The 26,946-nt window shown below is 43.3% G+C and overlaps 1 protein-coding gene across 5 annotated transcripts; it reads right to left on the reverse strand.

Moving 5' to 3' along the window:
* Positions 1-26,946, reverse strand: LOC110495612 (melanophilin). 5 transcript variants are annotated; one of them, XM_090207594.1, is made up of 16 exons: positions 26,602-26,810; positions 26,009-26,155; positions 17,641-17,862; positions 13,847-13,959; positions 10,822-10,866; positions 10,566-10,627; positions 10,357-10,467; positions 10,139-10,259; positions 9,799-9,995; positions 5,994-6,080; positions 3,547-3,765; positions 1,902-2,078; positions 1,490-1,651; positions 1,187-1,240; positions 1,031-1,079; positions 1-935 (listed from the first exon to the last, which is right to left on the reverse strand). In XM_090207594.1, the coding sequence occupies exons 2-16, from the start codon at positions 26,104-26,106 to the stop codon at positions 889-891; spliced, it is 1,764 nt and encodes a 587-aa protein (XP_090063720.1). In that variant the 5' UTR covers positions 26,107-26,155; positions 26,602-26,810; the 3' UTR covers positions 1-888. The 5 variants fall into 5 exon arrangements, with proteins under 5 accessions (XP_090063720.1, XP_090063721.1, XP_090063722.1 ...); XM_090207595.1 differs by having other exon boundaries at positions 26,009-26,132; positions 26,602-26,782; XM_090207596.1 differs by lacking the exon at positions 1,902-2,078 and having other exon boundaries at positions 26,602-26,946.

The raw sequence follows: 26,946 nt of genomic DNA on the forward strand, positions 1-26,946 counted from the left end.
TTGATGTGATACAATTTATTAGATGCAGAAGCCCAGTGACAGCACAACGCACTGCAGCTTTTCAAATGATACAGTATATATATATTCATCCTACTGCAATATTTATAATTGTCTTGAAAACGGTTTCAGACATATTTTTTGATATGAATTGAGAGAAAACAGAGATCATTATCCAGACCTGATAACTTGTTATTTCATATCATATTTGTCTGGTCAGTGTCAAGACAACATTTCACTTTTTCAGAAAGATATGTACTAAGACAATATGTAACAGACACTCTGTTATTGGAATGTAACACAGTTGGTGATGTAAGATAGTAAGTCGTGTTGCTTGTTTCCCAGAATCCCATGCAACCCAAAAGGTCATTATTAGACGAGGTCATGATAGTGTACAGAAACTACCAGTGTTCACTAATCAAACTCCATTTTAACACAGAAAGTCACATTTGGCCTCTGCTGGAATGTTGGTAGCCTATATGGCACAGATTCATCTTTTAAATCAGGAAACTTAGACTGTTTTGCAGCAGGAAGCCCAATTCTGATATTTTTTCCCCACAAATTGCCCTTTTGACCAATCACATCAGAGCATTTCATGAGTTTAGACATCAGATACATTGAGACTGAGAGGATACTTTAGAATGCGTATGACTTTCAGGCAGTAAACCAGGGTTGTTTTTGCATTGAACATAGCAATGGTGTAGCCTGCTTTTACAGCACATAACTGCTGTGCATTGTGGGTGAGGAAATACCATTAACATACTGTAACAATGTGGATATGAGATTGACATCAGATACACAGTGGATCAGTGACAGATAAGGTTGAAGGTATATTTCAGTAACTAAGATAATACAGACAGTTTCATTGGGCTTATTCGTCGTACAGTCCTTTTACATGTGATTGGATTTCCGTAGGGATCCTGAGCCGTTGCTGGGTTCTGATGGTGGAAACAAGAGGAGATGGTCATAAGCACAGTTGGTCAGGACTGAAAGACAACATATTAGGAGCATCACAATATGCTTTGGGCCTTACTTGTGGGGAAGTCTTGGGGAAACCTTTTCCTGTTCTGTGAACCTGATATCTGTCAGATAGAATAGTTGTTTTAGACAACAGCATGCGACAACAATAAGCATCAAAGCAAGCCCAAGAGGGACTGAAGAGAATTATTGAATTGCACAACATACTCACCTTTTTCTTCCCTGAGGCACTTAGAGCAGCAAGTTTGTTCTCCAAATCAGACACCTAAGAGAGAAGGAAAAGACAGAAAGTACAAATTATACCCCTTCTGAAGGAAAACAAGTTATCTGAAAATAATAGATAAATCAACTAAACGAGCTCTTGTGTTTTATTGTTATTTCTTCATGCGTCTCTGTAGGCCACAATGGTTCTTGGAAATCTACAGTTCACAGTGTGCTTTTCAGTCCATACAGCACATCCCTGTTGAGTAGAAAGCCTGCTCAGTAGAACCCGCAGTAGAGCCTCGTCACCTACCTCACTCTCAGTGCTCTGGACCCGATGTGCAGTCAGAGCCACCACGTCCTCCAGGTCAGACAGCTCCGAGTCTGTGGCCCCTCCGAAGCGGTTCTTGGCACTCTGCTCCAGATGCCTCAGCTTCTTCTCCAGATCAAAGGACTTCCCTGAGGTCATGTACACCTGGAACAGGGCACAGGACAACCACCACAAATGTACCCTTACAGACGAGCTGCTAACCACACACCATTAGCAGGCTAACAGTTTCCAGACTAGACTGCTTGGAATACAAAGCGAATCTCTGCTTTAAGACAACACAAGACGTCTCTTCATGCTTTAAACAAAAGGCTCCAGACCTACACTTGACACACAGCTATTTTGATTGGATTAGGATTGCTTGGGAGGAAAAGAGGAGTGTGATTTTGAATCTTACATTTTCCTCAAGTTCCCTGTAAGACTCAGCTGCTTTCCTTACGTCAGCCACATCAGTTATCATGGGGCTGTCATTAGACGTTATTGAGGGGAAGTACTCGTTCATCGCGCTTTCAGCGGCATTAATGGTTCTGAGAAACTCTTTGGTGATGTCACAGAGGGCCGCCGCGGTGGATCTCTGAAAGCCATGTAAGGGAACAGAAATTAGCCGTTGGGAAAGTACCTACGTCTCCTATATGTAGCGGAGGTGATTTGGAATCACACTTTCGTGATCAGGTAGCCCTGCCTGAGACTTGCTAGCCCAAATGTCACCCTGAGACCACACGGATTTTGTCTTGGTCTAATGGTGAAGACATTTACATTGACATTGCCGTCATTTAGCAAGAGACTCTTATCCAGAGGGACTGACAGTTGGTGCAACCACATATCACAGTCATAGTAAGTCCAACTTTTCCTCAGTAAAGCAGCTATCAGCAAAGTGCTGAAGTGCGAGTGAGAAAAGACAAGTGTGAGTATTAGTGCTAGAAAGAGTGTTAGGGATTGTTTTAAGATGTTAACTCTGCGTGCGAGAGGTCCCTGGTTGGAGCCAATGATGTAAACCCTAGATGACTGACAGGGGGTGTTGTTTTGAAGCCTACATTTTGGTACTGCCCCTGCATTTATTAATGTCTACATTGGTTTTTGACAAGTATATTCTATTACAGACACTTTAATGCATACGTTTAAATGACATTATGTGGGGCCTCCCAAGTGTCGCAGCTGTCTAAGGAACTGCATCACAATGCTGGAGGCATCACTACAGACCCGGGATCAATCCCAGGCTGTGTTGCAGCCGGCCGTGACCGGGAGATCCATGAGGTGGCGCACAATTGTCTCAGCGTCGTCCGGGTTAGGGGAGGGTTTGGCCGGCCGGGACGTCATTGTCCCGTTGCGATCTAGTAACTCATTGTGGCGGGTTAAGCGAGCAGTGTGTCAAGAGAAGCAGTGCAGCTTGGCAGGGTCGTGTTTCGGAGGACGCATGGCTCTCGACCTTCACCTCTCTCAAGTCCGTAGGGGAGGTGCAACGATGGGACAAGACTTACCACCAATTGGGGAGAAAAAGGGGTAGAAAAATACAAAAAAACAAAAACACATTTATATTATGTGAACTGAACATAAAAATACAAAATATATTCCTTAAAATATGTGTTGTTGTTGTTGTACTAATGATACTGTCCCCACTACAATAAATAAATACCTAAATACATGTTCTTTTGTTCTTGAAACATTTTATTGAAATACTGTAGAATTCCATTCATTCCTATGGAAGAGTTCTCCTATGTGGTTCTCCTATGTGGTTCTCCTATGTGGTTCTCCTATGTGGTTCTCCTATGTGGTTCTCCTATGTGGTTCTCCTATGTGGTTCTCCTATGTAGTTCTCCTATGTAGTTCTCCTATGTAGTTCTCCTATGTAGTTCTCCTATGTAGTTCTCCTATGGAAGAGTACCAATATGGAGGCAGGTGGCTTCAAAACATCTCATTGGCCATTACATAGCATCAGCAATCCAGGGTTTATACACATCATTGGTTGGATCCTATCACCTCCGCTACAGCTTTTTGGTGTGTGTCTGAGATGTAACAGGGTAACAGGACCCCCAAAAATTCACCTGCTGAGCCTCGGTGGGCCCCTCGTCGCTGGAAGAACTGAGGGGCTCTAGGGGGAGGACTGGGAGGTTACTCTTCACAGCGGCCCTCTTTAATAAAGGGGTTTTCTTCCCCCCTCCTGCTTCCTCGTCGGAGGACGGAACACTGATGTTCCCCGCCAGCTCGCTCAGCTTCCTCCTCAGCTTCTCCTCCTCTATCTGTGCAGCGGTCGGGGACGTCGCCTGTGGATAGAAACAGGATTGACTTACTAGACTTTTTTCTTTTTTGCTGCTAGTGGAACCTCGAGCCTCAACAGTGCATCTCCAGTGAACTCTGTTCTGGGCAGTTTTCATGACTTTATTCCAGGTTGACAGAAACAGGGTTGGGGTCAGTTCCATCTAGATTCTCGTCAGTTTAAGACTTGAATGTTTAGGAGTTGAATTGCTTATGTCTTAAGGAGAAATTCAACAAGGAGGAGTTGTAATGGAAACGAGCCCAACTCAAGTTGGGCAACAACAGGTTAAGGCCAGAGTTAGCTAACAAGTTACCCTTTGATGAACAGCTGTGATTCTCTCTAATATGATTATTCCAAGAAAGATAATGCTCTGTTAGGAGAGCAGTAGGATGCTCTGTTAGGAGAGCAGTAGGATTCTCTGTTAGGAGAGCAGTAGGATGCTCTGTTAGGAGAGCAGTAGGAAGCTCTGTTAGGAGAGCAGTAGGAAGCTCTGTTAGGAGAGCAGTAGGATGCTCTGTTAGGAGAGCAGTAGGATTCTCTGTTAGGAGAGCAGTAGGATGCTCTGTTAGGAGAGCAGTAGGAAGCTCTGTTAGGGGAGCAGTAGGAAGCTCTGTTAGGAGAGCAATAAGAAGCTCTGTTAGGAGAGCAATAAGAAGCTCTGTTAGGAGAGCAATAAGAAGCTATGTTAGGAGAGCAATAAGAAGCTCTGTTAGGAGAGCAATAAGAAGCTCTGTTAGGAGAGCAATAAGAAGCTATGTTAGGAGAGCAGTAGGATGCTCTGTTAGGAGAGCAATAAGAAGCTCTGTTAGGAGAGCAGTAGGAAGCTCTGTTAGGAGAGCAATAAGAAGCTCTGTTAGGAGAGCAATAAGAAGCTCTGTTAGGAGAGCAATAAGAAGCTCTGTTAGGAGAGCAATAAGAAGCTCTGTTAGGAGAGCAATAAGAAGCTCTGTTAGGAGAGCAATAAGAAGCTCTGTTAGGAGAGCAATAAGAAGCTCTGTTAGGAGAGCAGTAGGAAGCTCTGTTAGGAGAGCAGTAGGAAGCTCTGTTAGGGGAGCAGTAGGATGCTCTGTTAGGAGAGCAGTAGGAAGCTCTGTTAGGGGAGCAGTAGGATGCTCTGTTAGGAGACCAATAAGAAGCTCTGTTAGGAGAGCAATAATAAGCTCTGTTAGGAGCTCTGTTAGAAGAGCAATAAGAAGCTATGTTAGGAGAGCAATAAGAAGCTCTGTTAGGAGAGCAATAAGAAGCTCTGTTAGGAGAGCAATAAGAAGCTCTGTTAGGAGAGCAATAAGAAGCTATGTTAGGAGAGCAATAAGAAGCTCTGTTAGGAGAGCAATAAGAAGCTCTGTTAGGAGAGCAATAGGAAGCTCTGTTAGGAGAGCAGTAGGAAGCTCTGTTAGGAGAGCAGTAGGAAGCTCTGTTAGGGGAGCAGTAGGATGCTCTGTTAGGAGAGCAGTAGGAAGCTCTGTTAGGGGAGCAGTAGGATGCTCTGTTAGGAGACCAATAAGAAGCTCTGTTAGGAGAGCAATAATAAGCTCTGTTAGGAGCTCTGTTAGAAGAGCAATAAGAAGCTATGTTAGGAGAGCAATAAGAAGCTCTGTTAGAAGAGCAATAAGAAGCTCTGTTAGAAGCTCTGTTAGAAGAGCAATAAGAAGCTATGTTAGGAGAGCAATACGAAGCTCTGTTAGGAGAGCAGTAGGAAGCTCTGTTAGGAGAGCAGTAGGAAGCTCTGTTAGGAGAGCAGTAGGAAGCTCTGTTAGGAGAGCAGTAGGAAGCTCTGTTAGGAGAGCAATAAGAAGCTCTGTTAGGAGAGCAGTAGGAAGCTCTGTTAGGAGAGCAGTAGGAAGCTCTGTTAGGAGAGCAGTAGGAAGCTCTGTTAGGAGAGCAGTAGGAAGCTCTTTTAGGAGAGCAGTAGGATGCTCTGTTAGGAGAGCAATAAGAAGCTCTGTTAGGAGAGCAGTAGGAAGCTCTGTTAGGAGCTCTGTTAGAAGAGCAATAAGAAGCTATGTTAGGAGAGCAATACGAAGCTCTGTTAGGAGAGCAGTAGGAAGCTCTGTTAGGAGAGCAGTAGGAAGCTCTGTTAGGAGAGCAGTAGGAAGCTCTGTTAGGAGAGCAGTAGGAAGCTATGTTAGGAGAGCAGTAGGATGCTCTGTTAGGAGAGCAGTAGGAAGCTCTGTTAGGAGACCAATAAGAAGCTCTGTTAGGAGAGCAGTAGTAAGGTTTTTAACCCTTTCTTACTTCATCGTCGGGGGGTAGAGTCATCTTGGACTCCAGCCGGTTCAGGAGACTCTCTATGGCTGACATACGCTTGTTTAGCGCATTGACCTGTATCACAATGACAGGAGAGGAGTGAGGTGAGACCAAGTGAGGTGAGACCAATACGAAATGACAGGAGAGGAGTGAGGTGAGACCAATACAAATGACAGGAGAGGAGTGAGGTGAGACCAATACAAAATGACAGGAGAGGAGTGAGGTGAGACCAATACAAATGACAGGGGATGAATGAGGTGAGACCAATACAAAATGACAGGAGAGGAATGAGGTGAGACCAAGTGAGGTGAGACCAATACAAAATTACAGGAGAGGAGTGAGGTGAGACCAAGTGAGGTGAGACCAATACAAAATGACAGGAGAGGAGTGAGGTGAGACCAAGTGAAGTGAGACCAATACAAAATGACAGGAGAGGAATGAGGTGAGACCAATACAAAATTACAGGAGAGGAGTGAGGTGAGACCAATACAAAATTACAGGAGAGGAGTGAGGTGAGACCAAGTGAAGTGAGACCAAGTGACGCTTGTTTAGCGCATTGACCTGTATCACAATGACAGGAGAGGAGTGAGGTGAGACCAAGTGAGGTGAGACCAATACGAAATGACAGGAGAGGAGTGAGGTGAGACCAATACAAATGACAGGAGAGGAGTGAGGTGAGACCAATACAAAATGACAGGAGAGGAGTGAGGTGAGACCAATACAAATGACAGGGGATGAATGAGGTGAGACCAATACAAAATGACAGGAGAGGAATGAGGTGAGACCAAGTGAGGTGAGACCAATACAAAATTACAGGAGAGGAGTGAGGTGAGACCAAGTGAGGTGAGACCAATACAAAATGACAGGAGAGGAGTGAGGTGAGACCAAGTGAAGTGAGACCAATACAAAATGACAGGAGAGGAGTGAGGTGAGACCAAGTGAAAATTACAGGAGAGGAGTGAGGTGAGACCAATACAACATTACAGGAGAGGAGTGAGGTGAGACCAAGTGAAGTGAGACCAATACAAAATGACAGGAGAGGAATGAGGTGAGACCAATACAAAATTACAGGAGAGGAGTGAGGTGAGACCAAGTGAGGTGAGACCAATACAAAATGACAGGAGAGGAATGAGGTGAGACCAATACAAAATGACAGGAGAGGAATGAGGTGAGACCAAGTGAAGTGAGACCAATACAAAATGACAGGAGAGGAATGAGGTGAGACCAATACAAAATGACAGGAGAGGAATGAGGTGAGACCAATACAAAATGACAGGAGAGGAATGAGGTGAGACCAATACAAAATGTACATTGTGCATGAATCGAGACGCAAACCTGACACAAGGTTGGATATTGTATTACACCAGACTTGCATGGAGTAATCAATCAAAATAGACCTTCTAATCATTGGCTGAGCAGAGCAGCTGATTACTCCCTATTCCACATCCTACAATCTAAGCTTGTTGCCATCAATCTCACACAAATGATCAATGAACCTACCAGGTACAACCCCAAAGCCATAAACACGGGCACCCTCATAGATATCATCCTAACCAACTTGCCCTCCAAAGACACCTCTGCTCTTTTCAACCAGGATATCAGCGATCACTGCCTCATTGCCTGTATCCGTAATGGGTCAGTGGTCAAACGACCTTCACTCATCACTGTCAAATGCTCCCTAAAACACTTCAGCAAGCATGCCTTTCTAATCGACCTGGCCGGGGTATCCTGGAAGGATATTGACCTCATCCCTTCAGTAGAGGATGCCTGGTTATTCTTTAAAATTCCTTCCTCCCCATCTTAAATAAACATGCCCCATTCAAAAAATTTAGAACCAGGAACAGATATAGCCCTTGGTTCTCTCCAGACCTGACTGCCCTTAACCAGCACAAAAACATCCCGTGGCGTTCTGCATTAGCATCGAACAGCCCCCGTGATATGCAACTTTTTGGTGAAGAAAGAAACCAATAGACACAGGAATAGAAAAGCCAAGGCTAGCTTTTTCAAGCAGAAATTTGCTTCCTGCAACACAAACTCCAAAAAGGTCTGGGACACTGTAAAGTCCATGGAGAATAAGAGCACCTCCTCCCAGCTGCCCACTGCACTGAGGATAGAAAACTCTGTCACCACTGATAAATCCACTATAATTGAGAATTTCAATAAGCATTTTTCTACGGCTGGCCATGCTTTGCACCAGGCTACTCCTACCCCGGTCAACAGCGCTGCACCACCATTCCCAAAGATTGGAAAGCAGCTGCGGTCATCCCCCTATTCAAAGGGGGGGACACTCTTGATCCAAACTGCTACAGACCTATATCTATCCTACCCTGCCTTTCTAAGGTCTTCGAAAGCCAAGTTAACAAACAGATTACCGACCATTTTGAATCCCACCGTACCTTCTCCCCAATGCAATCTGGTTTCAGAGCTGGTCATGGGTGCACCTCAGCCACGCTCAAGGTCCTAAACAATATCTTAACCACCATCGATAAGAAACAATACTGTGCAGCCGTAATCATTGACCTGGCCAAGGCTTTCGACTCTGTCAATCACCACATCCTCATCAGCAGACTCAACAGCCTCAGTTTCTCAAATGATTGCCTCGCCTGGTTCACCAACTACTTTTCTGATAGAGTTCAGTGTGTCAAATCAGAGGGCCTGTTGTCCGGGCCTCTGGCAGTCTCTATGCTCTGTGCCACAAGGTTCAATCTTGGGCCAACTCTTTTCTCTGTATACATCAATGATATTGCTCTTGCTGCTGGTGAGTCTCTGATCCACCTCTACGCAGACTACACCATTCTGTATACTTCGGACTTTGGACACTGTGTTAACTACCCTCCAGATGAGCTTCAATGCCATACAACTCTCCTTCCGTAGCCTCTAACTGCTCTTAAATACAAGTAAAAATAAATGCATGCTCTTCAACCGATCGCTGCCTACATCTGCCCGCCCGCCCAGCATCACTACTCTGGACGGTACTGACTTAGAATATGTGGACAACTACAAATACCTAGGTGTCCGGTTAGACTGTAAACTCTCCTTCCAGAGTCACATCAAACATCTCCAATCCAAAGTTAAATCTAGAATTGGCTTCCTATTTTGCAACAAAGCATCCTTCACTCATGCTGCCAAACATACCCTCGTAAAACTGACCATCCTACCGATCCTCGACTTCGGCGATGTAATTTACAAAATAGCCTCCAACACCCTACTCAACAAATTGGATGCAGTCTATCACAGTGCCATCCGTTTTGTCACCAAAGCCCCATACACTACCCACCACTGCGACCTGTAACTCTCGTTGGCTGGCCCTCGCTTCATACTCGTCGCCAAACCCACTGGTTCCAGGTCATCTACAAGACCCTGCTAGGTAAAGTCCCGCCTTATCTCAGCTCGCTGGTCACCATAGCAGCACCCACCCGTAGCACGTGCTCCAGCAGGTATATCTCACTGGTCACCCCCAGGGCCAATTCCTCCTTTGCCCGCCAAAACCCCAGCATGCATCACTTGAGACACACAACTTCCAATAAATACATGTACAATGTAAATCAGCCCAACAGTGTTTGAAATCCATCTTCCCAGGCTTGAGTGGAAGGACAAGTCCACCCTTGTTTGCCAGTTAATGTGGGTCATTTTCTATGGTCAGGGTAGTTTAATAGTGGAGAGAGACGTCATCTGTCTCATGTCAGGGTAGTTTAATAGTGGAGAGAGACGTCATCTGTCTCATCTCTGTTTCAGCTCTATTTCACTCTCTCCTTCTCACACACACACACACACACACCAACACACATCCTACCGGTTGCTGTGTTGGGGCCTGCAGGTTCTCGTGAGAGCCAACTCGGCTGTAGGAAGGGCGTCGGCGATAGGGGGTCTGGTACATGGTGTTGCGCCCTCCCTCCTCCTCTTCTGACGTATCCACATAGTGCTGGCGGTTCATAGAGGAGCTGATCTTGGATAGGGAGCGGGCACGCACCATCCCATACTGCCCATCGTCTGAGGACCATCGCTTTAGCTCAGGTTATATTACAAAATGTCAGTTTGGCGTGAGATTACTGTTGTTGTAGTATTGTAATGCCATTACACTGCAAACTAACCAGCTCTGATTGAATGTCTGTGTGTGTGTGCTTGTTGCTTACCAGGGCGCATGTTGTACCTATCCAGGCTCTTCCTACGGTTCATGCGGTGTTGTTGTTGCTGCATGGAATCCATGAACTCCATGTCACCCCGGTGACCACCACCTCGCTCCTCCTGGATCTGCTGTAGGTGACACAACCATCACAACCTTAAATAACCCCCTATTCCCACAATGCACTACTTTTGGCTAGTAGAAACCAGGACTGTTTTGTCCGTCTACCTGGTAGGATTGTCGACGAGAGTGAGTGCGAGAGTGGGGTGGAAAATACTCTTCTATATCCACATCCAAGTCCATGGGATGAACAGAGAGCAGGCGCTTGTTCTTTCGCATCTGACAGAACAACAGGATGGAGACATAAAGAGAAGTAGTGAGTCTGGGATATGATATCCAGTTTCTCAGGAACGATATTGAGAGGAGAAACTGTTTACCATTTTGTATCGCTGAGCTTCTGCATCTGCATAGTCCTCATCATGACCATTGTACCTGTCGTCTACAGGGGAGAGAGGGACAAGAAGGGGTGACTTTGTTTCTTGTCAAATTGTGTAACCCCGTGTTACGTTTGCATATCATAGTGCTTATGCTGGTGTTGTCAACTCCACTATGATATGGGGTTCAGCAGTTTTCAGGTACAGTATGTTGAAATATTGATATGTTTTTCCCATTGCCTTCCTCTATTCTACTTACTGCGGAAATCAGGCATGCTTTGTGTGTCACTGTCACGCCGGGCGCCTGTGAAGACAGAGAGAAGTGATATTCTGTTATTAATAGTTATATAGACAGTACCAGTCACCTGATCATTCCAAGATCTTTATTTTTACTATTTTATACATTGTACAATAATAGTGAAGACATCAAAACTATAAAATAACACAAATGGAATCCAAATATATTTTATATTTGAGATTCTTCAAAGTTGCCACCCTTTGATTTGATGACAGCTTTGCACACTCTTGGCATTCTCTCAACCAGCTTCATGAGGTAGTAACCTGGAATGAACAGGCATTCCTTGTTATAAGTTCATTTGTGGAATTACTTTCCTTCTTAATGCGTTTGAGCCAATCAGTTGTGTTCTGACAAGGTAGGGGTGGTATACAGAAGATAGCCCTATTTGGTAAAAGACCAAGTCCATATTATGGAAAGAACAGCTTAAATTAGCAACGAGAAACGACAGGACATCATTACTTTAGGACATGAAGGTCAGTCAACCCGGAAAACTTCAAGAACTTTGAAAGTTTCTTCAAGTGCAGTCGCAGAAACCATTAAGCGCTATGATGAAACTGGCTCTCATGAGGACCGCCACAGGAAAGGAAGATCCAGAGTTACCTCTGCTGCAGAGGATAAGTTCATCAGAGTTACCAGCCTCAGAAATTGCAGCCCAAATAAATGCTTCACAGAGTTCAAGTAACAGACACATCTCAACATCAACTGTTCAGAGGAGTCTGCGTGAATCAGGTCTTCATTTATTTATTTTTTTTTTATTTCACCTTTATTTAACCAGGTAGGCTAGTTGAGAACAAGTTCTCATTTGCAACTGCGACCTGGCCAAGATAAGGCATAGCAGTGTGAACAGACAACACAGAGTTACACATGGAGTAAACAATTAACAAGTCAATAACACAGTAGAAAAAAGGGGAGTCTATATATACATTGTGTGCAAAAGGCATGAGAAGGTAGGCAAATAATTACAATTATGCAGATTAACACTGGAGTGATAAATGATCAGAAGGTTATGTACAGGTAGAGATATTGGTGTGCAAAAGAGCAGAAAAATAAATAAATAAAAACAGTATGGGGATGAGGTAGGTGAAAATGGGTGGGCTATTTACCAATAGACTATGTACAGCTGCAGCGATCGGTTAGCTGCTCAGATAGCAGATGTTTGAAGTTGGTGAGGGAGATAAAAGTCTCCAACTTCAGCGATTTTTGCAATTCGTTCCAATCACAGGCAGCAGAGAACTGGAACGAAAGGCGGCCAAATGAGGTGTTGGCTTTAGGGATGATCAGTGAGATACACCTGCTGGAGCGCGTGCTACGGATGGGTGTTGCCATCGTAACCAGTGAACTGAGATAAGGCGGAGCTTTACCTAGCATGGACTTGTAGATGACCTGGAGCCAGTGGGTCTGGCGACGAATATGTAGCGAGGGCCAGCCGACTAGAGCATACAAGTCGCAGTGGTGGGTGGTATAAGGTGCTTTAGTGACAAAACGGATGGCACTGTGATAAACTGCATCCAGTTTGCTGAGTAGAGTGTTGGAAGCAATTTTGTAGATGACATCGCCGAAGTCGAGGATCGGTAGGATAGTCAGTTTTACTAGGGTAAGTTTGGCGGCGTGAGTGAAGGAGGCTTTGTTGCGGAATAGAAAGCCGACTCTTGATTTGATTTTCGATTGGAGATGTTTGATATGGGTCTGGAAGGAGAGTTTAGAGTCTAGCCAGACACCTAGGTACTTAAAATGGTTGAATTGCTGCAAAGAAACCACTACTAAAAGACACCAATAATAAGAAGAGACTTGCTTGGGCCAAGAAACATGAGCAATGAACATTAGACCGTTGTAAATCTGTCCTTTGGTCTGTTGAGTCCAAATTTGAGATTTTTGGTTCCAATCGCCGCGTCTTTATTCGACGCAGAGTAGGTGAATGGATGATCTGGATGATCTGGATGAAAGGATGATCAAGGCACACTTAACCAGCATGGCTACCACAGCATTCTGCAGCAATACGCCATCCCATCTGGTTTGCCCTTAGTGGGACCATAATTTGTTTTTCAACAGGACAATGACCCAAAACACACCTCCGTTTGACCAAGAAGGAGAGTGATGGAGTGCTGCATCAGATGACCTAGCCTCCACAATCACCTGACCTCAACCGAATTGAAATGGTTTGGGATGAGTTGGACCGCAGAGTGAAGGAAAAGCAGCCAACAAGTGCTCAGCATATGTGGGAACTCCTTCAAGACTGTTGGAAAATCATTCCAGGTTAAGCTGGTTGAGAGTGTGCAAAGCTGCCAAGAGTGTGCAAAGCTGTCATCAAGGCAAGAATCGAAAATATATTTTGATTTGTTTAACACTTTTTTGGTTACTACATGATTCCAGATTATTTCATAGTTTTGATGTCTTCGCTATTCTACAATGTAGAAAATAGTAAAAATAAAGAAAAACCCTTGAATGAGTAGGTGTGTCCAAACTTTTGACTGGTACTGTACTTTAAATCATCTCTTTGTCCTATGTGAGGTCTGGGTCAAGAGGACTGTTAGAATACAGAACAGACAACAGTCACTCAGTTCTAGAACACTGTTCCCAGTTCTAGAACGCTATATGTGACCATTAGTGGAGGCTGGTGGGAGGAGCTATAGGAGGACAGGCTCATTGTAATGGCTGGAATGGAATCAATGGAACGGAGTCAAACATGTGGTTTCCATATGTTTAATGTGTTTGATACCATTCCGTTTACAATGAGCCCGTCCTCCTATAGCTCCTCCCACCAGCTGCCAGTGGTGACCATATGTCATCATAGCATGGCTATGTCACCCCGGTGTCATGTACAGGCCCTACCATGTGACTCTTCATTACAGCCAGCCATGTGTCACACTCCTGATCATTTGGTGACCAAAATGTGACACTTGGACACTCTCAACAACAACCACAACTGTAACGTGATTACATTTAGAAGTATGCACAATTAATCAATAATCAAACAAAAAGAACCCACCCTCTCCGTTGAGTCGCTTGTAAAGAGACTTCATCACCTTGGCACTGCCGAAGCGCTTGAAACGGGTGCGCACATTGTCATGGTACCATCCCACTGTTCCAATTTTCAGGACCCTGCAAGGTAAACACAAGAGTCATTCCAGTCTCAATATGAACCCCATAGAGCTAGGAGAGTCACTCCAGTCTCAATATGAATCCCATAGAGCTTGGAGAGCCACTCCAGTCTCAATATGAACCCCATAGAGCTTGGAGAGCCACTCCAGTCTCAATATGAACCCCATAGAGCTAGGAGAGTTACTCCAGTCTCAATATGAACCCCATAGAGCTTGGAGAGCCACTTCAGTCTCAATATGAACCCCATAGAGCTAGGAGAGCCACTCCAGTCTCAATATGAACCCCACAGAGCTTGAAGAGTCACTCCAGTCTCAATATGAACCCCACAGAGCTTGGAGAGACACTCCAGTCTTAATATGAACCCCATAGAGCTAGGAGAGTTACTCCAGTCTCAATATGAACCCCATAGAGCTTGGAGAGCCACTCCAGTCTTAATATGAACCCCATAGAGCTTGGAGAGCCACTCCAGTCTTATTATGAACCCCACAGAGCTTGGAGAGTCACTCCAGTCTCAATATGAACCCCACAGAGCTTGGAGAGCCACTCCAGTCTTAATATGAACCCCACAGAGCTTGGAGAGTCACTCCAGTCTCAATATGAACCCCATAGAGCTAGGAGAGTCACTCCAGTCTCAATATGAACCCCATAGAGCTAGGAGAGTTACTCCAGTCTCAATATGAACACCATAGAGCTAGGAGAGTCACTCCAGTCTCAATATGAACCCCATAGAGCTAGGAGAGTCACTTCAGTCTCAATATGAACACCATAGAGCTAGGAGAGTCACTTCAGTCTCAATATGAACCCCATAGAGCTAGGAGAGTCGCTCCAGTCTCAATATGAACCCCATAGAGCTAGGAGAGTCACTCCAATCTCAATATGAACCCCATCATCAATGGAATGTATATGAACCCCATAGAGCTAGAATAGTTTTCTGACCATGTCACCTGAACAGGACTCTTGGCCCTATTCTCTATTCTCTATAACTATATATTATTACTAGCCTTCTAAGAGTTGTCCCTCTTCTCTAACTATATATTATTACTATCCTTCTAAGAGTTGTCCCTCTTCTCTAACTATATATTATTACTATCCTTCTAAGAGTTGTTCCTCTTCTCTAACTATATATTATTACTATCCTTCTAAGAGTTGTTCCTCTTCTCTAACTATATATTATTACTATCCTTCTAAGAGTTGTTCCTCTTCTCTAACTATATATTATTACTATCCTTCTAAGAGTTGGTTCTACTATAACTATATATTATTACTATCCTTCTAAGAGTTGTTCCTCTTCTCTAACTATATATTATTACTATCCTTCTAAGAGTTGGCCCTACTTTAACTATATATTATTACTATCCTTCTAAGAGTTGTTCCTACTTTAACTATATATTATTACTATCCTTCTAAGAGTTGTTCCTACTTTAACTATATATTATTACTATCCTTCTAAGAGTTGTTCCTCTTCTCTAACTATATATTATTACTATCCTTCTAAGAGTTGGCCCTACTATAACTATATATTATTACTATCCTTCTAAGAGTTGTTCCTACTATAACTATATATTATTACTATCCTTCTAAGAGTTGGCCCTACTTTAACTATATATTATTACTAGCCTTCTAAGAGTTGTTCCTCTTCTCTAACTATATATTGTTACTATCCTTCTAAGAGTTGTTCCTACTATAACTATATATTATTTCTATCCTTCTAAGAGTTGTTCCTACTATAACTATATATTATTACTATCCTTCTAAGAGTTGGCCCTACTATAACTATATATTATTACTATCCTTCTAAGAGTTGTTCCTACTATAACTATATATTATTACTATCCTTCTAAGAGTTGGTTCTACTATAACTATATATTATTACTATCCTTCTAAGAGTTGTTCCTCTTCTCTAACTATATATTATTACTATCCTTCTAAGAGTTGGCCCTACTTTAACTATATATTATTACTATCCTTCTAAGAGTTGTTCCTACTTTAACTATATATTATTACTATCCTTCTAAGAGTTGTTCCTACTTTAACTATATATTATTACTATCCTTCTAAGAGTTGTTCCTACTTTAACTATATATTATTACTATCCTTCTAAGAGTTGTTCCTCTTCTCTAACTATATATTATTACTATCCTTCTAAGAGTTGGCCCTACTATAACTATATATTATTACTATCCTTCTAAGAGTTGTTCCTACTATAACTATATATTATTACTATCCTTCTAAGAGTTGGCCCTACTTTAACTATATATTATTACTAGCCTTCTAAGAGTTGTTCCTCTTCTCTAACTATATATTGTTACTATCCTTCTAAGAGTTGTTCCTACTATAACTATATATTATTTCTATCCTTCTAAGAGTTGTTCCTACTATAACTATATATTATTACTATCCTTCTAAGAGTTGTCCCTCTTCTCTAACTATATATTATTACTATCCTTCTAAGAGTTGTCCCTCTTCTCTAACTATATATTATTACTATCCTTCTAAGAGTTGTTCCTCTTCTCTAACTATATATTGTTACTATCCTTCTAAGAGTTGTTCCTACTATAACTATATATTATTTCTATCCTTCTAAGAGTTGTTCCTACTATAACTATATATTATTACTATCCTTCTAAGAGTTGTTCCTCTTCTCTAACTATATATTGTTACTATCCTTCTAAGAGTTGTTCCTACTATAACTATATATTATTTCTATCCTTCTAAGAGTTGTTCCTACTATAACTATATATTATTACTATCCTTCTAAGAGTTGTCCCTCTTCTCTAACTATATATTATTACTATCCTTCTAAGAGTTGGTTCTACTATAACTATATATTATTACTATCCTTCTAAGAGTTGGTCCTACTATAACTATATATTATTACTATCCTTCTAAGAGTTGGCCCTACTATAACTATATATTATTACTATCCTTCTAAGAGTTGTCCCTCTTCTCTAACTATATATTATTACTATCCTTCTAAGAGTTGTTCCTCTTCTCTAACTATATATTATTACTATCCTTCTAAGAGTTGTTCCTCTTCTCTAACTATATATTATTACTATCCTTCTAAGAGTTGGCCCTACTTTAACTATATATTATTACTATCCTTCTAAGAGTTGTCCCTCTTCTCTAACTATATATTATTACTATCCTTCTAAGAGTTGGTTCTACTATAACTATATATTATTACTATCCTTCTAAGAGTTGGTTCTACTATAACTATATATTATTACTATCCTTCTAAGAGTTGTTCCTACTATAACTATATATTATTACTATCCTTCTAAGAGTTGTTCCTACTATAACTATATATTATTACTATCCTTCTAAGAGTTGTTCCTACTATAACTATATATTATTACTATCCTTCTAAGAGTTGTCCCTCTTCTCTAACTATATATTATTACTATCCTTCTAAGAGTTGTTCCTCTTCTCTAACTATATATTATTACTATCCTTCTAAGAGTTGGTCCTACTATAACTATATATTATTACTAGCCTTCTAAGAGTTGGCCCTCTTCTCTGACTGCCTGAAGCTTCATAATGATACAGACGATCTGGGTTCAAGACCTGGTCAGTCAAACACGATTGTAAATGTTTCCAAACCCATCTCTTATTACTATGTGTTCAGGAGAATCTCTTAATGCTGTGTGTTCAGGATGCCTTGACACCCACGGCCCCCACCTTGTCATACGACAGGGGTCGCACACCCAGCCGTGATCCTTCTTGTTGTAGCGGCTGCATGCCTTGCAGGTGTACATCTTACAGTCTATGCACTGACGCTTACTGTTGACCAGGAACTTGAAGGGCTGCAGACAGCGGATACAGTGAGAGTCTACCAGGGTGGTCTGAGTACCCAGCAGCTCAATCTTAGTGTCCTCCTTCTCTATCTTAGTCTTTAGGTCCCTAGAGGAGAGGGGGGGGGGGGTAGGAGAGGACGGGAGGGGAGGAGGAGAAGAGCGGAGAAGAGGGGAGAGGAGGGGAGGAGAAGGAGGAGGGGAGGGGAGGGGAGAGCAGGGGAGAAGAGCAGAGAAGAGGGGAGGGGAGGGCATAGAGAAGTGATGAAATCATTATACAGTAGATTAGTATATATCAAGTCAAATCAAATTTTATTCACTTGCGCCGAATACAACAGGTGTAGTAGAGCTTACAGTGAAATGCTTACTTACGAGCCCCTAACCAACAATGCAGTTTCAAAAAAATACAGATAAAAATAAGAGTTAAAGTAGCAAGTCATTAAAGAGTAAGTAAATTAACAAAAGCAGCAGTAAAATAACAATAGCGAGACAATACAAGGAGGTACCGATACAGAGTCAATGTGCCGGGTCACCCGTTAGTTGAGGTAGTATGTACATGTAGGTAGAGTTATTAAAGGGACTATGCATAGATGACAACAGAGAGTAGCAGTGGTGTAAAGGGGGGGGGGGGGGGGGCAATGCAAATAGCCATTTGACTAGATGTTCAGGAGTCTGTCTCCAGGATCCAGTTACAGAGGTGGTGTTTGGGTGTTTAGTCCCAGGGTCCTTAGCTTATTGATGAGCTTTGAGGGCACTACGGTGTTGAGTGCTGAGCTGTAGTCAATTCTCACATTTTTATTTGATTTGATTTACTTCATCTTTATTTAACCAGGTAGGCTAGTTGAGAACAATTTCTCATTTACAACTGCGACCTGGCCAAGATAAAGCAAAGTAGTTTGACACATACAACAACACAGAGTTACACATGGAATAAACAAAGCATTCAGTCAATAATACAGTAGAAAAAGTCTATATACAGTGTGTGCAAATGAGGTAAGTTAAGGCAATAAATAGGCCATAGTGGTGAAGTAATTACAATATAGCAATAAAACGCTGGAGTGACAGATGTACAGAAGATGAATGTGCAAGAGGAGATACTGGGGTGCAAGGAGCAAGATAAATAAATAAATACAGTAAGGGGATGAGGTAGTTGGATTGGTTATTTACAGATGGGCTATGTACAGGTGCAGTGATCTGTGAGCTGCTCTGATAGCTGGTGCTTAAAACTAGTGAGGGAGATATGAGTCTTCACCTTCAGTTATTTTTGCAGTTCGTTCCAGTCATTGGCAGCAGAGAACTGGAAGGAGAGGCGGCCAAAGGGGGTGACCAGTGAGATATACCTGTTGGAGCGCGTGCTACGGGTGGGTGACCAGTGAGCTGAGATAAGGCGGGGCTTTACCTAGCAAAGACTTGGAGCCAGTGGGTTAGGCGACGAGTATGAAGCGAGGGCCAGCCAACGAGAGCGTACAGGTCGCAGTGGTAGGTAATATATGGGGCTTTGGTTACAAAACGGATGGCACTGTGATAGACCGCATCCAATTTGTTGAGTAGAGTGTTGGAGGCTATTTTGTAAATGACATCGCCGAAGTCGAGGATCGGTAGGATGGTCAGTTTTACGAGGGTATGTTTGGCAGCATGAGTGAAGGATGCTTTGTTGCAAAATAGGAAGCCTATTCTAGATTTAATTTTGGATTGGAGATGCTTAATGTGAGTCTGGAAGGAGAGTTTACAGTCTAGCCAGAAACCTAGGTATTTGTACTTGTCGACACAGTCGAAGTCAGAACCATCCAGAGTAGTGATGCTGGACGGGCGGGCAGGTGCGGGAAGTGATCGGTTGAAGGGCATGCATTTAGTTTTACTTGCATTTAAGAGTAGTTGGAGGCCACGGAAGGAGAGTTGTATGGCATTGAAGCTCGTCTGGAGGTTAGTTAACACAGTGTCCAAAGAAGGGCCAGAAGTATACAGAATGATGTAGTCTGCATAGAGGTGGATCAGAGACTCACCAGCAGCAAGATGTATACAGAGAAGAGAGTCGGCCTGAGAATTGAACCCTGTGGCACCCCATAGAGACTGCCAGAGGTCCGGACAACAGGCCCTCCGATTTGACACACTGAACTCTATCAGAGAAGTAGTTGGTGAACCAGCAGTCATTTGAGAAATCAAGGCTGTTGAGTCTGCCGATAAGAATATGGTGATTGACAGAGTCGAAAGCCTTGGCCAGGTCGATGAATAAGGCTGCACAGTAATGTCATTTATCGATGGCGGTTATGATATAATTTAGGACCTTGAGCGTGGCTGAGGTGCAACCATGACCAGATCTGAAACCAGATTGCATAGTGGAGAAGGTACGGTGAGATTCAAAATGATCAGTAATCTGTTTGTTAACTTGGCTTTCGAAGACCTTAGAAAGGCAGGGTAGGATAGATATACTGTAGGTCTGTAGCAGTTTGGGTCTAGAGTGTCTCCCCCTTTAAAGAGGGGGATGATCGCGGGAGCTATCCAATCTTTGGGAATCTCAGATGATACGAAAGAGAGGTTGAACAGGCTAGTAATAGGGGTTGCAATAATTTTGGCAGATAATTTTACAAAGAGAGGATCCAGATTGTCTAGCCCGGCGCGTAGCCGAGTGATCATAGGGTCCAGTGAGTAGTTAGGCTGGCTGGAGAGACGGCGATTCAGACAGCTAGCAGGCTGAGGCTAGCAAGCTTGCAGAAGGCCTTAGAGGGACGAAGGAAGTCTGTTATAGCCTCCTCATGCGGTTACGTCGATAGACCAGTCGTGATGGATTAGTAGAGTTCCATGTAGCAAAGTGGTCCAGTCCAATTGGCAAAATCGGTATAGTGGCCCAAGAAATTGGCCTATGGATCTCCTCAGCTAACAGTCCAATTTGCTCAAGACAGCTAGTGGGTCGTGGCTAGCAGGCTAGCAGATGGGCATTCAGGGGACCTCACGACGGAGGGGCCTGTTGGGAAAAAAATAAAACCCTCGGGTAGATTATGTCAGTAGTCCAGTCGTGATTGATAAGCAGGGCTTCGTGTAGTAAAAGTGGTCCAAGCTAATTGGCAAAATAGTTATAGTGGCCAAAGATAGGGGACGTCGCGACATAGGAATTGATTTGATTAACCCCCTCGGGCAGATTAAGTCGTTAGTCCAGTCGTGAAGGAGCTCAGTACCGGCAGTAAAAGGGGTCCGGGCCAATTGGCAAAATAGGTATTGTAGCCCCGGAGTGACTGATGGACCTCTTCAGCTAGCCGGGAGATATGCCTAGCATGGGCTAGCTCCAGGCTAATTGGTGCTTGCTTCGGGACAGAGACGTTAGCGAGATTGCATCTAGCTAGCTGTGATGATCCAGGTGAAAAGGTTCAGAGCTTGCGATAGGAATCCGGGGATATGGAGAGAAAATAGGTCCGTTATGCTCTGGTTTGAATCGAGTTGTGCAAACTGGCGAGAGTTTTCCGAGCTATAGGTTAGCTGACGACCGCTAGCAGTGGTTAGCTGACTACTAGCTAGTAGTTAGTTAGCTGGCTAGCTTCTGTTGGGGGATTCCGGTTCAGAAGTAAAGAAAAATACTTTAGAAAAAGCAGATCCACACCACATTGGGTGAGTCGTGTTGCAGGAGAGCATTTTGAACCAGATCCACACCACATTGGGTGAGTCGTGTTGCAGGAGAGCATTTTGAAGCAGATCCACACCACATTGGGTGAGGCGTGTTGCAGGAGAGCATTTTGAAGCAGATCCACACCACATTGGGTGAGTCGTGTTGCAGGAGAGCATTTTGAAGCAGATCCACACCACATTGGGTGAGGCGTGTTGCAGGAGAGCATTTTGAAGCAGATCCACACCACATTGGGTGAGTCGTGTTGCAGGAGAGCATTTTGAACTTGAGGTTTAGAAAAAAAAGAAAATATATGCAAAGAATAATATATAAAAAGATACATACATGGGACATGACAAGACGAGGACGAAGACATCTGACTGCTACGCCATCTTGGAAACACATAGGTGTTCCTTTTGTCCAGGTGGGAAAGGGCATTGTGGAGTGCAATAGAGATTGCATCATCTGTGGATCCGTTGGGGCGGTATGCAAATTGGAGTGGGTCTAGGGTTTCTGGGATGATGGTATTGATGTGAGCCATGACCAGCCTTTCAAAGCACTTCATGGCTTCAGAAGTGAGTGCTACGGGTTGGTAGTCATTTAGGCAGGTTATCTTAGTGTTCTTGGGCACAGGCACTATGGTGGTCTGCTTAAAACATGTTGGTATTACAGACTCAGACAGAGAGGTTGAAAATGTCAGTGAAGACACTTGCCAGTTGGTCAGCGCATGCTCGGAGTACACGTCCTGGTAATCCATCTGGCCCTCCGGCCTTGTGAATGTTGATCTGTTTAAAGGTCTTACTCACGTCGGCTGCGGAGTGCGTGATCACACAGTTTTCAGGAACAGCTGGTACTCTCATACATGTTTCAGTGTTATTTGCCTAAATCGAGCATAGAAGTAGTTTAGCTCGTCTGGTAGGCTTGTGCCATTGGGCAGCTCTTGGCTGTGCTTCCCTTTGTAGTCTGTAATGGTTTGCAAGCCCTGCCACATCCGACGAGCGACGAGCCGGTGTAGTACGATTTGATCTCAGTCCTGTATTGACGATTTTCCTGTTTGATGGTTTGTCAGAGGCCATAGCAGGATTTCTTATAAGCTTCAAGGTTAGAGTCCCGCTCCTTGAAAGCGGCAGCTCTAGCCTTTAGCTTAGTGCGGATGCTGCCTGAAATCCATGGCTTCTGGTTGGCGTATGTACGTACGGTCGCTGTGGGGACGAATTCATCAATGTGATTACTGTGCAGCCGTATTCATTGATCTGGCCAAGGCTTTCGACTCTGTCAATCACCACATCCTCATCGGCAGACTCAACAGCCTTGGTTTCTCAAATGATTGCCTCGCCTGGTTCACCAACTACTTCTCTGATAGAGTTCAGTGTGTCAAATCGGAGGGTCTGTTGTCCGGACCTCTGGCAGTCTCTATGGGGGTGCCACAGGGTTCAATTCTTGGACCGACTCTCTTCTCTGTATACATCAATGAGGTCGCTCTTGCTGCTGGTGAGTCTCTGATCCACCTCTACGCAGACGACACCATTCTGTATACTTCCGGCCCTTCTTTGGACACTGTGTTAACAACCCTCCAGGCAAGCTTCAATGCCATACAACTCTCCTTCCGTGGCCTCCAATTGCTCTTAAATACAAGTAAAACTAAATGCATGCTCTTCAACCGATCGCTACCTGCACCTACCCGCCTGTCCAGCATCACTACTCTGGACGGCTCTGACTTGGAATACGTGGACAACTACAAATACTTAGGTGTCTGGTTAGACTGTAAACTCTCCTTCCAGACCCATATCAAACATCTCCAATCCAAAGTTAAATCTAGAATAGGCTTCCTATTTCGCAACAAAGCATCCTTCACTCATGCTGCCAAACCCTTGTAAAACTGACCATCCTACCAATCCTCGACTTTGGCGATGTAATTTACAAAATAGCCTCCAATACCCTACTCAACAAATTGGATGCAGTCTATCACAGTGCAATCCGTTTTGTCACCAAAGCCCCATATACTACCCACCATTGCGACCTGTACGCTCTCGTTGGCTGGCCCTCGCTTCATACTCGTCGCCAAACCCACTGGCTCCATGTCATCTACAAGACCCTGCTAGGTAAAGTCCCCCCTTATCTCAACTCGCTGGTCACCATAGCATCTCCCACCTGTAGCACACGCTCCAGCAGGTATATCTCTCTAGTCACCCCCAAAACCAATTCTTTCTTTGGCCGCCTCTCTTTCCAGTTCTCTGCTGCCAATGACTGGAACGAACTACAAAAATCTCTGAAACTGGAAACACTTATCTCCCTCACTAGCTTTAAGCACCAACTGTCAGAGCAGCTCACAGATTACTGCACCTGTACATAGCCCACCTATAATTTAGCCCTATCAACTACCTATTTCCCAACTGTATTTAATTTATTTATTTATTTTGCTCCTTTGCACCCCATTATTTTTATTTCTACTTTGCACATTCTTCCATTGCAAAACTACCATTCCAGTGTTTTACTTGCTATATTGTATTTACCTTGCCACCAAGGCCTTTTTTGCCTTTACCTCCCTTCTCACCTCATTTGCTCACATTGTATATAGACTTGTTTATACTTTATTATTGACTGTATGTTTGTTTTACTCCTTGTGTAACTCTGTGTTGTTGTATCTGTCGAACTGCTTTGCTTTATCTTGGCCAGGTCGCAATTGTAAATGAGAACTTGTTCTCAACTTGCCTACCTGGTTAAATAAAGGTAAAATAAAATAAATAAATAAATAATGCACTTATTGATGAAGCCATTGACTGATGTGGTGTACTCCTCAATTCCCTCAGGGGAATCCCGGAACATGTTCCAGTCTGTGAAAGCAAAACAGTGCTGTAGCTTAGCATCTGCTTCATCTGACCACTTTTTTGTTATTTTTCCTCTGGTTGCACATTTAACATGCTGATACAAATTTGGTAAAACGGATTTAAGTTTCCCTGCATTAGGAGCGCCAACTCTGTGTGAGCGTTTTCTTGTATGCTTATGACGGAATACAGCTCATTCACTGCTGTCTTAGTGTCAGCCTCTGACTGTGGTGGTATGTAAACAACTACGACGAATACAGATGAAATCTCTCTCGGTAGGTAGTGTGGTCTACAGCGTATCCTGAGATACTCTACCTCAGGAAAGCAATAGCTCAAGACTTCCTTAGATATCGTGCGCCAGCTGTTATTTACAAAAATACATAGTCCGCTGCCCCTTGTCTTACCAGACGCCACTGTTCTATCCTGCCGGTACATCGTATAACCAGCCAGCTGCATTTTAATATTGTCATCATTCAGCCACGACTCCGTGAAGCATAAGATGTTTTTAATGTCCTGTTGGTAGTTTAATCTTCTGCGTAACTCGTCGATTTTATTCTCCAAGGACTGACTGCACGTCTGCTAGCAGAATGGAGGGAAGTGGGAGTTTATTCGATTGCCTGCGAAATCTTAGAAGGCAGCCCGCCCTTCGGCCCCTCTTTCTCCTCCTCTTCACACAGATCACAGGGATCGGGGCCTGTTCCTTGAGGAAGCAGTATATCCTTCGCGTCGGGTTCGTCAGAGTCGTGAAAGGGAAAAAAGGATTCTGCCAGTCCGTGGTGAGTAATCGCAGTCCTGATGTCTAGAAGTTATTTTCGGTCATAAGACATGGTAGCAGCAACATTATGTATAAAATAAGTCAAGAAATAAGTTACAAACAACACAAATAAACTAACAAAAAAAAGCATGAAATCATTATACAGTGGATTAGTAAATAGCATGAAATCATTATACAGTAGATTAGTATATAGCATTAAATCAGTATACAGTAGATTAGTATATAGCATTAAGAAGATAACATTAAGTCCCTGTTAACTCCATGGATTATAATAAATCAGTTTAAAATTGGCTCTGTGGAATCATGCATGCAGAATCACACTTATAATTCTGTTCTGGTCAGTTTCAGCAGGGACTACATCACATAACTTATCGAGAACATTTAACACAATGTCCTTCTGACAGTTTGTGAATAAAATAAAGTGATGTCTGGCAGGAAGTCTATTTTCCTTTAAGAGTATGACAAGATGAGGAAGACAGACAGAGGAGTCTTTGTGTCCCAGAGAGAATAGGCCTCTTGGCAACTTGTTTTCCCTGGGACACAGTACAGGCAGAACGGGCCTTGTGACTAAGCCATGATCACTGTGATGAGCTGACTCACAACAGCAGGCCTGTTTCACACTTACATTCCTGAAGCCTGAACACACTTACACACACACACACACACACACGCACACACACACACACACACACACACACACACACACACACACACACACACACACACACACACACACACACACACACACACACACAGTGTAAAACATATGACTAATATATAGATCGCTGAGGACCTCAGTGTGATCGACTCGTATGGAATCTATAGTGTTGGCATTCAGATAAGAGACAGACAATAAGTATCCAATGTTGTAGAGTCCTAAATGCTGTCAGCGTAAGACTTCATGATTTTATACGTCACATACGGACAAGGAGTTTGTTATGTCAGATATGCTAATGAAAAACGCATCCAAGCCTTCCACCCTTCAACATTGATTCAATGTAATATTTTCTCACTAAACCTCTGAAATATGATATTGAACCTTTTTTTAAAAGTGACCTACCCCAGTCTCTCTTCTTCTATCTTCCTGAGGGTGAAGTCTCTCTGTATGACCTCCCAGACGTGCTTGGCCTCGTCGTCTGAAAGCGCGGTCAGGTCCATGGTTTTGGAGAATATGAACCAGTACTCTACAGCAACACAGAGATGGTCCCTGTAAAGTAACCAAAACTAGTGAGAATATGGTCCCTGTAAAGTAACCAAAACTAGTGAGAATATGGTCCCTGTAAAGTAACCAAAACTAGTGAGAATCCTGAAGGTTTATCACCCATGTACCCAAGCCAACACAACATAAGGATACATTGACACCCCTGATAAATGTCCACTTACTCCACAGGGTGGACCAGATTAGCCCGGTTGACTAGACTGACCACTCATCTTAACATTGTTTTACTGTGAGTGCAGCCAGCGGTCAGTCTAGTCAACCAGAATATATCACCAGATTGATTTAAAAAGCAGCTTCTGAATAGATTTTCTAATTCGTGGTTATACATTTTCTTGTACTTACTTTTCTAAAGAAAAATACGCTGCATGGAAATGAAATCACGTGTGCTACAAAAACCATAATCTTTGATTCAGCATATTAATATCATGACTTACCTTTACGCCCGGCGCAGAGCAGACAGCTGTGAGGTCAGTTGTTAATTCCCTGGAGTTGAGGCAACACATTTGCGAACGGCCTGAAGAAGTCGGTTGTTCATCACATGCTCTGACTCTCACAGAAGAGAGAGGATGAACGAGCTTCTCACCCCTCCTCCAACTCCAAGTAGTTTTAACAACTAAATAACAGGTCAAAATGGCCTGTATTTTTGCCAAATTTGAATTCAGTCATAATATACTGATGTAAGGGCCTCGGATGGCAGTAACCCCCAAAAGATGCCAAAATAACATCATATCAGTAAGTATGTTTTCCCCAACAGAGTAAATATGAGTACAGCTATTAGT

Source organism: Oncorhynchus mykiss, chromosome 18 (genome assembly GCF_057628025.1).
Source record: "Oncorhynchus mykiss isolate SJ-2025 chromosome 18, ASM5762802v1, whole genome shotgun sequence".
NCBI lineage: Eukaryota > Metazoa > Chordata > Actinopteri > Salmoniformes > Salmonidae > Oncorhynchus > Oncorhynchus mykiss.